General features: G+C 47.7%; 1 protein-coding gene across 1 annotated transcript in view; it reads right to left on the bottom strand.

Annotated features, from left to right (window-relative positions):
* LOC119441040 (monocarboxylate transporter 7-like) overlaps nucleotides 1–14,238 on the bottom strand; it is a 54,657-nt gene that overhangs the window by 24,329 nt on the left and 16,090 nt on the right. The window contains exon 3 of the mRNA XM_037705772.2: nucleotides 3,532–3,814. Coding sequence (XP_037561700.1) covers nucleotides 3,532–3,721 — 190 coding nt within the window. The 5' untranslated portion in view covers nucleotides 3,722–3,814. The remainder of the gene's footprint in view (nucleotides 1–3,531; nucleotides 3,815–14,238) is intronic.

Raw genomic sequence — 14,238 nt, 5'->3', positions numbered from 1 at the left:
GTAGACAATCTCATTAAGTAGAATTGGGCTATCTGCCACAGGCAACCTTAAATAAATTTTGAAAGTCTACACTCAAACACGCTGTATTTAATACCATATAATAAATTACACGATTAACGTGGAGCGCCGAAATCTGTCACTTCATGATAATAAGGACCTATCCTAAGAACAAAGTACATTTGTACAAAATCGTCAAAATCGTTTGAGGGTCCCTTTCAAGGCCAGGAGCGGCCACAGTCCCGTAGCGAAGCCACTTTACTGTGTCGCATGTGGTTGGGCGTCGCGTTTACGAATTCATATTCATTCCTAATAGGAATGGCTAACAGTGCGGCATGCAATTCGTGCGGGTGTGATGAGACACTAGAGCACCTTCTGGGTCATTGCCCAGCTTTTGACGCCCAACGACGGATTCTTCAAGCTCAACTCAGCAGGTTAGATAGCAGAGTGCTGTCAGAGGAAAAGATTCTGGGACCATGGCCTACGCATTCTTGCATGCGAAAGGCCACAAAAGCTCTTCACTTCTTGAAGGACACTGGACTGTGTGAACGCTTGTGACAGTGTACCTTCCTCTGCGACTGACTGTGTGAATGACTGACTCTTTATGATTATTTATATTCTCGCTCCTTATCTATTCTTCCCCCTTCCCTCCCCCAAGCGTAGGGTAGCCAACCGGGCACGTCCTTATAGTTAACCTCCCTACCTTTCCCTTCTCGTTTCTCTCTCTCTCGTGGTCTCATTTTCCCAGCAGCAGATTTGCACCCTCTTATCAGCTGAATAAAGTTCTCTGGTTTTTCGCGCCAAGCTGGTCGGAAGAGGATATGCTTGGCCGCTCCTGAATTTAGCGCTAGGAGCGCGCGCGAGTGAGCCAGCTGCTGCAGCAATGCCTATATATTCTTTATGCGACTTTACTGATGCTGCATTAGAACTTCAACAATATCAGCACGCTTGACACTCGATGAAAGAAAAGCCATCACGGTGATGGGACGCACGATGACTCAATTAGCCATATCGGCGGCTACGAGACGTCCATTGGCCACTGTTAACAGAGTGCTCCAAGCTTTTTACAAGGAAAGTCGGCTTGCTGATGCTGCCCGTCGTCGCCCAGAAAGAGCTACAACCGATGCTACTGATCGTAGCAGCGTCTGCTGAAGACCCCTTTCTCAGCGCCCAGGAAATTCGGGATATTCTGGGATTGGAGGTTTCCACGCAAACCATTAGTCGGAGGCTTCATTCAGCCGTGATAAAAAGCAGAATTGCTGCTCAGAGGACCCAGCTTGAAAAAAACCACAAGGTTCAGCGCATGGACTTCGCTTCCGTTGTCCAAAACTGGACACCAGACAATTGGCGGGCCGTTGTGTTCAGCGACGAAGCCACCTTCTGTACACACTGGGACCACAGGCAACGTGTGTGGCGTCCAGAGAGCAGCCGGTAATTTTGGTTTTTCTAGCGCGTGTTATGCTGCAAATATTCCATTAGCGCGAAAAAATTGTCCCGCTGAGTGTTCTAGACAAACCCAGAGAGAGTGTGTTGTTTTATGAAAGACAAAGATTACAGCCATGCTAACAGCGAGACTTAGCCTTAGTAGTAATTGAGGTAACTAAATAATATTTCACAATAATGGCACTATATGTGATTATGTTGTATTTGACTTTGGGATAGGGGAATTCTGGTGTGTATGCCTCTGGACAAGAGTATTGTAGCAACGTTATTTTAATGCTTAGCATTCAATTAAATTCAAGTTTATTACATACTTAAAAGGTTACATAGTTGTGCATATACAGAAGGAGGTCCCAAGGTTTTAATCACCGTTGGCGGGACCTCCTGTAGAAGTATAAGAAGCAAAACTTCAAAGTAAAAGCTTCTTCCAATGCCGCGCCGCTGCTTATCAGTGCTGAAGACAAGTTTTGTTATTATTATTATTATTATTATTATTATTATTATTATTATTATTATTATTAGGCAAGTATGGTTTATCACGCAGGGATGCCGAAAAATACGTTTGGAATGTTCGCTCCAGTGGGCGCACGTCAGTCACCGTGTGGGGAGCAGTGAGCTATCAAGCAGTGGAGTGAGCAGTGACCGCTCCAGAGGCTTAAGGACGGATGATGGCAGCAGCGTACACGGACGTAATAGAAACGGTCATTTTACTTTACGTACTGGACGGCCCCTTTCCAGACGGACTCTGCCACTTTCAGCAGTCCGTCCACACAGCCACTAAAGTTCGAGAGCCTCTTGACAGCCTCGGCGTAATGACCTTAGACTGGCCTGCCAGAAGCCCGGACCTCAACATTATTGAAAATATATGATCTCGCCAAACAGCCTGGCCTGACAAGATCCAACGATCTGTGGGGCGCTATTGAAAAGCAGTGGGTACGTCTGCGGAAAGACCCCACTCACCTTTACGACTCTATACCTGCGAGAATTCAGAGCGTCTGGTGGAGCGGCAACGTGATATTAGTTTGCCTCACTGCAATCTTCTGCGGCACCAATGACAAGCACTACGGCGAGGGTTCTGCAGTGGCTAAGTCGCCTCTTCCTCAAACTTTTCAGTACCGTCAGCGTTGACAATGTTCGTTCACCAAACGCACAAGGAAATGATTCCGCTTACCCCTCATGAATGATGTGCTCACATTTGACAGCGTTTTTGCGGGACCTACATTTGTTGATTTCAATAAATCTTATAAGTTCAGGATATCTAGGAAACATTTTTCTGTGTGCGATCGAAACCTACGATTAATTATTTTGTAATAAGCGCATAATTCGTGGGTTGATGACCGATAAACTATGAAAGTAGGTTTGTAAAATTCACTCCTAACAGACAGCATAAACGCAATGCGCTATGTCAAATCCAGGGCGCGATGCGCGAGATATATGTGCGACGCAATGGCTACCGCGAACTGATAATATAAACGTGCAGTATAAGGGCACTGAGCCGGGCGATTCCACGCTTTTTTTCGTCGCTACGCCGTTGACAGCGCTTCTGACGGCCAAAGCAGTTGTTGCAGTCGCGGCGATAAACAAGGAGCGAAAATGCAAGGCAGGCGCGTCATTGGCACCGCGCGTGCTCAGATATAGCCTATTTCAAACTGTAGATGTCGCTCCTGCAGTCCCGAGCGCGACGTTCCGTTGTTCTAGACATGAGTGTTATCCTCTGTACATATAAGTTTTTGTGCACGAGAGTTTTCGCATTCCACCCCCATTGGAATGCACATGCTTCGGTCAGGAATGGAACCGGCAACTTGGCGCTCGGCAGCCCAACGTTACAAGCTACACTGAGCTACAGCCGCCGGGAAACCCCACAGGCGCTTATGAAAATGTTTCGAATAAGCAAACCCCGTCCCTCTATAGCCTTTCCTCGATCCCGCTGAATTACACTTTAGAGGCGATCTGCGATTGCGGCATCGGTGACAATAGTCGGCGCATCTAATGCCAATGTCACGATTGCCTTAGGCAGATGTTATGAGCGTAAGCCCGGCCAGGGCCCATATGTATCAAAGCGCAAATGCCGTTTCAAAAGTCTTGGATGCTCACCAAATATGTTGGACACGGCGCCAAGGAGCGAGAACGGCCACGAGGCGGCCTGGCGCGAGGCGCCCATCTCGGAAATCATGGTGACGAACACGATGCCGCCGCTGCGGTTCACGATCATAGTCCAGAAGAGGCACCAACTGCAGGCCGCAGCCACCAGCACGCTGCGGCCGCTGTCCTGGTACGACGCCATCGCGCTCGCCGCTTGCTACGAAGCCCAGCAGGTTCTGTCTTCGTGCACGACGCACGCTGATGGTGCAGCCAAGGGAAGAAGGTACTGCAGCAGCTGCGCGAGCAAAATCACAGCAGCATATCAGATCAGGCAGTTGCAACTACATTGATTATGTTTAGCCCAGAGCATCTTAACAGGTTGCACACAAGAGCTCACTGAAAACGCAACTTTGCGAGAGCGCACACTGGTCATGCCAGCAGTAAATCAAGTCCCAGACGGCGCTCTAATGTTAACCCGAAGGGGCTGAATAATGTGTCGGTGCGTTCGATTATCTTCCCGGTTATTTTTCAGCCAAGCAGATCACGCGTCATTCGTGTTTTTGCGACGCAGATCGACCCGATTCACTTTTGCGACTGGATCCACGCAAAATCACGGATCAGGGAGCTCAAAGAGGTGCGAAGTAATGCTGACACATTTATCTCGCATTTGCTGATAAATCTCCGCTGATTTTTTGCAACGTGCCTGAGTAGAATAAAACCTAAACCGCCAAACGCAGGGGTTACCGTTTTGAACTAGCCCGTTAAAACATATAGGACTCCACGGGTATTAAATAAGGGCTGGTATTTTCTAGCGATGCGTTATGCTTTATTCCATACTAGTCTTATCATCCACCGCTCACGGTCGGCTGATCCCGTTGATAACGTGAGCGAACCGTCGCTCTAACCACTGACCAAGCGTGAAAAGCGCGAAAAAGCATTAGCATCGGAAAGGAATCGCTACAAAATAGCGGTAAAGTTCACTGTTCTGGAAAATAATTTTATTTAGTGCGTCGGCGCATCCCACTAGCTGGTTGTGACAACTCTCACAATTTTTTGTAATGGCAATTAAGAAATAAATTCGGGAGTTTTACGATCTGATTTAATTCGATCTGATTTAATTCGATAATTACGATGTTATTTAAATTCGTGGTTTTATACCACGATCTAATTGTGAGGCACGCCGTAGTTGTGTACTCCAGAATTATTTTGATCACCTGGGACTCTTTAACGTTCACCTGATGCACGGTACACAAGCGTTGTCACATTCTACTCCTATCGGAATGCGGCCGCCGCAGCCGGGATTGCACCAACGACTTCGAGTAACACCAGCGCCACGGCGTAGCCACCACTGGGCTTTTGTAGCGGATGCAAATGAGAATGCCAACAAACGCTACATGCGTGCCGGTGCTGCTGTGCGGTGGTAGGTGTGTACAAACATTTGCGCCGCACAGTGCCCTTTGCTTGAACCTTCCGGTCAGCCCTTAACCAGCTCAAGACTCCGCGCCACGTGCAGCTTAGTAACAGAAATCAGCGCAGAGCCAACACCACCAAGAACTAAGAGAAGGCCCCCGCATGTCATCCTCTTCACACCAACTACGTCACCGCAGTAAGGTCTGAGGCGCGACGACGCGGGCAGGGCCAGCGCGCGGCGAAGCGGATGAGTTCGCGGTTGTGGCTTTATTTGGATTTATTAGAAAAGACTGATGTCAAAGAGGTAAGTTATGACCGAGTTTTTTTTCACCCGCATGTGTCCAAATGGCGGACATATTCCCCAAAGCAGCAAACTGATTCATACTGATAATGTTATTCAACCATACATAACGAGTGCGCATTTTCGCATGAAAATGCATTCGAATCTTGAAACGAAGTGTTTTCCTGCGATTTACTCGCATATGTCTGGCCACAATGGCTTTAGTCAGGCTAGACTTCTGTGCATTTTTCTTGTGCGTCTGCAAAAATGTGGTCCGATCCTATCGATTGTGCAGAAAGGGTCCAAGTGCAATGGCAGGCACATACCCCTGTGGACTCCGGGTGGTGGGCTCCCGGACCTGTAACGTGCCCTTGAACTACCCTTGTCACACCTGGGACCCAATGAGCTCGACGAACGGATCTTAGCCTAAAAGGCCGACCCGCGTCGGCCATGTCTACGTTCGCACCGCCCTCTCTTTGTTAGCGTTCCAACCGATTGTGTGCCTAGTTTCCTGCCGCTCTCACGGGGCAGCGGCACCGTCGCGCATGTATATAAGAACAGTTGCTGTTCTCCATTTTGAATTTCACTTGTGCTGTCGTAATGCGGAGGCAGCGTGTAGTGCGCACTCCCAGCAGCGATTGCAAGCTCGTCTCTGTTTCTGCCGTCGCTCTTCGTAGGCGCGTTGCTCCTCGGGAGTCCGGAATATACGCGGCCTCCCGATTATGTGTCACCTCTGTATCGTGTGCTAAACAGCTTCGCTGGTCATCCACCAGAGTGGAATGGCTCATGATTTTTGGTTGCAGCCACACAAAAGTCATAAATTACCCTGCCAGACAGGCAATTCTGTGAAAATGTTCGATAGCGCTTTTAGATGCAATTTTATACAAAGTGCGACACGCTAGCTGCGCACACGGACAGCCATCTAAACATTCGGCCTCTTTATCGCGAATATTAATTCAAGGCGTGCTTACACATGCTGCACAATGTTTTTTCATACTTTGTATGAATAGAAATTTCGGTGCTCTCCGATTTCAATACTTTCTTATAGTTATTATTAATATTATTATTAGTAGTAGTATTATTACTAATATTATTTCGTTCGGGCCATACTTACAATCATTGTAGATTGTATCTGAAAAATGTTTTTGTATAATAACATTTTTCAGATAAAATCTACAATGAGTGCAAGCGTCCGCATAGCTGCCACGTACGGACACGCAGGAACTGCTAGAGGAGACAGACATAGTAGGCACATTTCACATGAAATGTGCCTGAAACATTCTGTCTGCTGAGCCAGAATGATTCAGTCACGTAGTGCGAAGGCATGCTGCTGTGTCTTTTTGTGCCTGTACTTTGTTGAGATTATAATGGCCGTGGCTCAGTGAATATTTGAGAAATATAGTAGTCTTGCACAAAGGACAAAGTTTACAAATTCAGCTAAACTTCGCAATTTAACGTCCCAAATCTACGATATGATTATGAGGAGCGATAAAGGGGGAGACTACACGTTGATTCTCACCCCTTGGGTTTCTTGAATGTGCCCTTTAATAGCATTTTGCATTTCGCCCCCATCGAAACGCGGCCTCGGCGACCGGGATCAAACCCGCTATCTTGAGCGCTAAGCAGCGCATACGACATTACCACTGGCCTACTGCAATCGGCTGAAGGTAAACGTTTAAACAAACTTGTAAGAAGTCACAATGCCACTTGTGATTAAGGTAGACGTTGTCGATCTTGGGCGAAGAAACTGCGTGGGACCTTCTACAATTTTTTTAGCATTTTAAAACTTTTCTTTTTTGTAGAAGCCAACATTAGATGATAATTGTTCAGCGGATTTGGGGATCATCGTCCAGTGGTTAAGACACCGGTTATGGCGAGCTAACGATGGGCCCAAAAGATACAAGAGAGTAAAAAAACTCCGCCGGTCACGGAGATAAGCTCTCGCTCAGCTCACACGCGTGGGCTGCCGTTGGGCGATAGCACGAGGCGCGAACAGCTGCTCTGGTGACAAAAGTGGCAGTTTTATTGGCCGTGTGACAAAACAAGTGTTCCGCTAACTGTGGCTTTGGAACATGCAGTCTGAATGCGTTCTCGCCCCCGTCGCCTAAGCTGAGATTGGCCACCTAAGGTTAAGGTGATTGTACGGTTTTCCACTCTCTGCTGTTCGTGTTGTGCACGACAGTACGTAGGAATATGACATGAGTGGTTCGGCACAGTGGAAACTGCACTCGTCCTCCGTAGGAAGTGCATGAACGATTTAAATCACGGAAGCGTTGCGCAATAATGCTGCCCAACTAGTGGATATAGGTCGCCAAGCACATAAGGTAAAATGTTAAGTAGACCCTAAAATACCTGTGATAATAATTTAAAAAGTCAGAGCCCTTCCACAACTATGAAGATGGAAGCCAGCGAAGCTGTGACTATGGTGGGTCTCCTGGAGTGAACATTGCTATAGTGAATCTATATTTTATCCCTTTTGAATGTATTGTGCTTCTTCCGCATGTTAGTAATGAGCAAGGACACCGGAGTCTTGTTTTCGCCCGACGCGATGGTCAATTAGTGCGTTTGCTGCGCCAAGTCCGCCTCATCGTCATAGACTAGCGTATGAGCCACAGCTTTCATAGCTGCAGCAGACTGCACGGCAGCGTCAGGATCCTGTGCCATCTCTTCCGCTCCTGCTCTCAGCGGCTCATACCCACATATCCAACGCGGATATGAGCCACACCTAATTTCTTTCTTACTTGCCTTCTTTCTTTTACCTTTCCCTCTTCTTTATTTCTTTCTTTCCCTCCTGCCTTCTTCCTTTCTTTCGTGGCCCTGGCTTATACCGGCATATATGCGGTATGCGCCACACGTGATTTTATTAGCGTTAATCGTGACGTCACTGACGAGCATGTGATGTTATTCATGTCATGACCTATCAGTCATGTTATTCATCCGTTTTGACACCTGTGCTAAGGCACAACTGTCGGGAAACAGCCACGCACATGAAGCCTAAATCTGATGACGATAGTTTCTTTCTACACGCGGACACAATCCTGGGGGAACTAGCCATTAACAAATTTGCTGTAAAAACTCAGTGCCATTCCAGGCTGTGAAAATGGATGACCAGCGGAGCTGTATATATGGTGATAAACTGTGTCGATTGAAATAAAGAGACATACCACACAAATTGTCATTTTCTACCGTCTTTATTATTTTGTCACTAAGGTGACTATAGCTTTGCCGTCTCTATGGTACACGGCCATGGTTTCTGTAACGATGCTTGAGGGGGAATGGGCGCGAAGTCGGTGGGAGGCGTTAGCAGCCTTCCGCCGCCTTCGCACCCATTCCCGCTTTTGCTCACGCCGTCGTTCTTAGTAGGCATGCTGTTCTTCCTCGATCCGCACAATACGCAGCCTACCAATTACACGGCCGGAGCGCAACTGAAATAACGTGCTTATGCTGTGCGTGACGTCACCAGCCAAAGAGTAACACCCATTGGCCATTAAACGCAGCTGGGGCACACCAGCGATACGCTTTTGCTTTGTATCGCGGCTACGGCGTTTTTGGTCTACGCGCTCTGTGGACGAACGCAGTGTTCCGCTGGAAACTATCGTATAACAGCTCCGCTGTAAAAAAAAAAAAAAAAAAAAAAAAACGCAACGTGCTTGTCGCCAGGGTTTTTAGGGTACTTTCTTCAGAAGTCGTCACACCAAGAAGGTCATCCACGTGACGTCGCCAGTGTAAAAGCTGTCGATTGGTTCCTCCACGAGGGACATCAGTGGCTATGCAGCTGGCAGCACAGCTTTGCCATGCAGTCACGCGTCCTCCTTTCCTGGTTTTCTAGTTTGCCTGTTGTACGCAATGAACTGATTGAACCTAGTGCAGCGAGTTTTGCACAACGCGTGCGGCGGGAACAGCGTGTAGCCCTAAAGACGTTTTGTCCTGATAAGCGGAAGTTGACGGTGTTTCGTACAAGAAAATACCGCCAATGTTACGCTGGGTATTGATGTAGTGACTACGTGTCTTCCAGAGAAGCACGCGATGAGGAGGAGAGAGCACGTGGGAAGCATAACGAGGGCGAGAATTGCCTGCCCACCTTCGACCTCGTTTAAGGACCCTTTACGGCTCTGAAATGAAGCAGAGACATACAAGCTGGATGGCCCTGCGGAGTGTGGCATGAACAGCTGTTCGGGGCAAAACTTTGCCCTTCCGTTGCTCGGTCACAAGTAGCCTCCGCAGCGTCGACGCGGAGTGCCGTGTCTACCTACACGATGTTGCTAGCATTGTAGCTAGGAGTGCGCAGACCTTCTCTTATCGAGGAAGTGCCAGGAGGTCGCAGGTCACGCTATGACCGTGTCGCTGAAAGGAAGGCGCATTGAGCAGTCCACGGGATAAGAGCGTAGACCTGGGAGGGGCGCTGTGTATTGCCAAGATACGCTTAATGAATCCGACAAATTCGGTGCAAGTCGGCTTCCTGTGCGGAAATGCGGCTGTTTCGTTAATGAGTTCGGCTCGGCTAGGTGGAGGGAACGTTCGGATAGAAGATTGAGCGAATTGGTAAGCGTTCATCACGTTTTTTTTTTTTTTGTGCAGCGCTTACAACTGGACGGAGGCACGCACAGGTCAGGCGCTGACTCTCAACTGACATTTATTTTGGAAATCATGAAGAAAGAAAGCAATCCGTATATCTTAAAAGACATGATGAACCTCCCGGAATGTTGCTGTCGTCTGGACACATAATCAAATGTGAAGTCCATAAGCCGCACCTATCATACACTGCCGCACGTGCTGATCAAATCGTCGAAAAATTTGCAGCATAGCGGAATTGACGATTGGCTGACACAGCCATCTCTGGCATAAACGACGTACAGCGCGAAGGAGAAGGACTGGGAGAGACGACGCACGCTGCACTTTTTTGTTTTTCATTTTTATTAATTTTTTTAGTACGACACGACAGAGAATGCTGGTGAATTGTTGATGAAAAGGATGTAAACTACACTACAGTACACTACACTAGGCCCGGCGTCCTCGTCGTCCGAAACTCGACGGTACACAACACTTGGCCCGGCATCCTCGTGGTCTACTTCCATGGCGAACGGAACTGGCGGGAAACTACACACATGAAGCCAAACAACCACGCACATGGATGTACGGCAGTTAGTGATTTATAATTATTTTCTAATTATTCCTGCAACTTAACTAACTCAATTTGTAACTAAACGTATGCTCTGATGTCATATCTATCATCAACATTAAATAGGATCATCGATTTCGTACACTTTTTTAACTATTTATTTTGAATTTAGAAACATTTCTTGAATTTCACACAAACCGGAAGTCGGTGGTCAACCGGAAGTCGCTGCTTAAGAAACAAGAGTGTCATTCGCTGCTCTTGCCACTAAAATTAGATGTGCACTATCAAGGAGGCAGAAGCTCAGATGCGAGGGAACAAGCGCCTAGTGCATGGGCGCCTTTGTATCCGAGGTCGAAGTCCGACCACCACCAACCACTGACCACAACAACTGGGAAAAAGCGAAAGAAAGCCTTTCGCTTCAAAATTCGTCGCATCCCACGTTTACGGGCAACCAGCGCTGAAGCTTCGTGTGCCAACAGCAGCGCCGTAACACACAGCCTAGTGAACGGTGGACACGGTTTTCAAAAGCACATACAGCAAAATTCACCGGTCATCTTGCGACACACTTTTGCCGGCTACTCAGATGACAGGGAACCGACGTGCTAGGACGTAGCCGCGCATGCGCTCAACGCAACGCACATGGTCATGGACAGAACTTGGCTGGGCTCATCGGGCAAAGCAAATGTTGATACAGCTAGGCGCGCGTCTGTTATCGTTAAATATGTCGTGCCATCTTCGTAGCCGCCCTACCGGTGTCAGCTATTGTAGTTGCACACTATAACTGTCATAGCACCTCCTTTGCCAGCGCTGGTTCCCCCATAGGGGAATCGCCTCTTTTTCTTTCTTTTTTTTTCTTTCTTTGTTGTTTTTGCACAAATGATAAATCAAATTGCATGCAAACTGAACGCTAATGACGGAAATGTGCGTACAAAATGATCGAAGTGTAAATGTATATTTACATAAATTGAACGCTAATGGCATAAATCCAATACAATGTTTGCTCAAAAGTGACGCAATCACGCAAACGTAACGTAACGACGTAAATGTCTAGATGCAAGCTCGGCCTCCTTTTCAAAGCGGCAGAAATGCACACATGTTCTTTCACTTGCTCCTAGGTCGCATTTTGGTTAGTTTGTCCTCCACATTCAGCTGCTTCTGCTGGCAGCTTCACTTTTCTGTATCATACCTCAACGTCCTCGCTCAGTGCACGCTCAAGAACGAAGTTGTTCTTTTGATTTTTTTTTCAAGCGAAGCTTGTATTGTTTCACAAGTGTCGCGGTGGTGGTGGTGGGTGTGGTGGTGGTGTCACGCTAAAAAGTGGGCCCAAATTGGAAGGAAGGAATGAAAGAGTGGAGAAGGAAAGGCAAGGAGGTTAACCAGTTCAGCACAACCAGTTTGCTACCCTACACATGGGAGCGGAATGAGGGGGAATGAAAGATGGGGAGATTGTGCAGAAAGGGTCCAAGCTCAATGGCGCATACCCCTGTGGGCTCGAGGATCTTTAACACGCCCTTCCCCTGCCGAGAAAATGGGGGTAAGCGAAGCTTGTCGTCCGATTGTAGCGTGCCGATTCTAGCGGGAGGGCTTCCGAACCCCAGGCCAAACGTCAGCGAAGAGCCGCCGACCCTGAGTTTAGGGCAAACGAAGCGTATGCCTGCGACAGCGTCGTCTTGCCAGAAGCTTCGCTGACAACCATTTTCTCGACAGGAGAAGGGCTCAGAATTTTTCTCCACACCCGGGTTCTTCTGCGGCAGACTCCTTCGTTTCTCGTAGCCCACTTCTTAACTTCTCGCCTCTCGTTCCGCTCGTCAATACGGGCACACAGCCAATAATGACCCAAGTTGGCTACTCGGCAGTGTGGGATATGTGATTTGATTTCTTGTTTAGGATTGTATTTTTTGAACGTTGAAGTTGAATGAAGACACATTTCGTTAAGCTGCATAGCCTTTATTTTAGACCATGTAGCCGTTCATTAGACGCACACACTCACACTTTCACAGACGACTCTACACTTGCACAGCATTGCCCTGTGATCGCTGTGAGACGGTCAGACGCTCTGCCGTTGCCGATACACGGGATCGGCCTTACGGGCACAATCGCGCTCGCGCTTACCTTCGCGTACGGCAGCCTCTTCTGCCGTGCGCTGCACCCGTGGGCTACCCTTGGTGACTACCGGGAATGCATTCAGTGACTCACGTAATGCAATGCAGGTATATACAGTTCGTCTGGGTAGCGTGGTGTTGCAGTTTCTCATTGTTCTTATCGGTACAACTTCGAATGTAAACTGTAGTGTTATATGATACCTATGTCGTGCGCTGTTGTTCTATTGGGTGCGCAGATGCGCAGATAGTTCCATTGTGTAAGTTCGCTTTCCTGCAGTGCGTTTTCGGCCCTCACGGACGAATCAGTGAGACATATAAATATTCGCTTTAAAGGAAAGCGGCAGTCGCCGGGAAACCTGACACGTATTCAGGGATCTTAGAATGCTATCCCGTTCCACTCTTAAATGCGAAGCTTAAGCGTCCTCCAAATTTGTTTCTGTATGGGCCAGCGATTCCAGCAAATAAAATAAAACAGAAAGCCACAAGGCGATCAACGTGGCTCTATGCTGGGCCAACACAGAGAAGGACAGCAAAGGCAATGTTTTACGCTTTTTATGCTGTCGCCACGCAGCGAATAGCCGCTAAGTTTATTGAAACGGCTATGAGACGAAAAGAAGGGTATTCCGTACGCGGTACATTTCTCTGTGGTGTGCAAATATATTGAAGCTACCTATCGAAAGCAGCGCCAAGTCGAGTGAATGCTAGCTAACCCGCTGACGGAAATTGTGTTTCGTTATATCTCGGCGACTGCTGTTCGCTTTATGGAAGAACAAAATACTGATAACTTTGCTGAAGAGGTTTGAATGCTTGCTGCACAGACGAGCAGGTTAGGCTAGAGAACATTTTGCTTGCCTGTTCTTGGTTAGACATTGCAAGTCACTTAGAGCTTCACAAGGCGCGGAAACCAATTGAAGGAGCGCCGCGTTGGCGCAAAAACCACAGCAGGCGCTGTTTTTACCGCGTTGTCCGCTATGGCGCCACCGGGCGCATTTTACGTTACGTATCAAACTGTTGTGTGTCGCCGAAACACTATAATATTAAAAAAAAACGACTGTCTGTCTGTTCTTCTTTATCGATATTCATATGCGATGTGCAATGTTTGCGGTTGTTAACTGAGAACTAAGCAGACGAGGAGATTTTGCTGAGAACGAGCCAATTTACCTTCGAGTCAAGTCTCGCTGCTGGCATTCCCGCGCAATGCGCACGAACGTGCTTACGTCGGCGCTGAGCGCGCCACGTGCTCCGGTGTATCCGCAATATTTTATTACCCCTGTGCAACAGAATTTATTCTAGAGTAGGAAATGCTCATCGACCGTTGGCCAGTGGCTTACGACTTTTCGAAGCTATTCTTCCTGCAATAGGCATTCTGAAGAACGAGGAAGACGGGGAGTAATCAAAAAGGTTAACAAGCTAATCCGTCAGTGCCTGATTGACAAGTGAATAAGAAATTCTTGCACGAGGATAATTTTCAGACAGCTGTTGAGAAAGCAGTATTACCAAATCTGCTTCTTCAATATAGTAGCAGGTAAAATAGGAACTTGGGTTGTAAAATGTTTGTGCCATACTTTAAACATAAGTCCCACAGCAAAATACGATAAGAGTTGACGTACATGAATTGAGAGCACTGTTTCGCGGAAACAGTGCTAAAATTTGTTGCAGCAATTGCGTTGTGCGTAAGCATAGAACTGATTACCCCCATTTTTTACAGGCCACAGCCCCGGCACGGACAACTCTGCCTCCCCCTAATCTATGTCTCGTGTGGTAGGAGGAAGCCAGTTTAATGTTCGTGCTCGGTGTGCGGGGCCGAG

Source organism: Dermacentor silvarum, chromosome 2 (assembly GCF_013339745.2).
Source record: "Dermacentor silvarum isolate Dsil-2018 chromosome 2, BIME_Dsil_1.4, whole genome shotgun sequence".
NCBI lineage: Eukaryota > Metazoa > Arthropoda > Arachnida > Ixodida > Ixodidae > Dermacentor > Dermacentor silvarum.
This window is presented reverse-complemented; position numbering and strand designations above follow the sequence as displayed.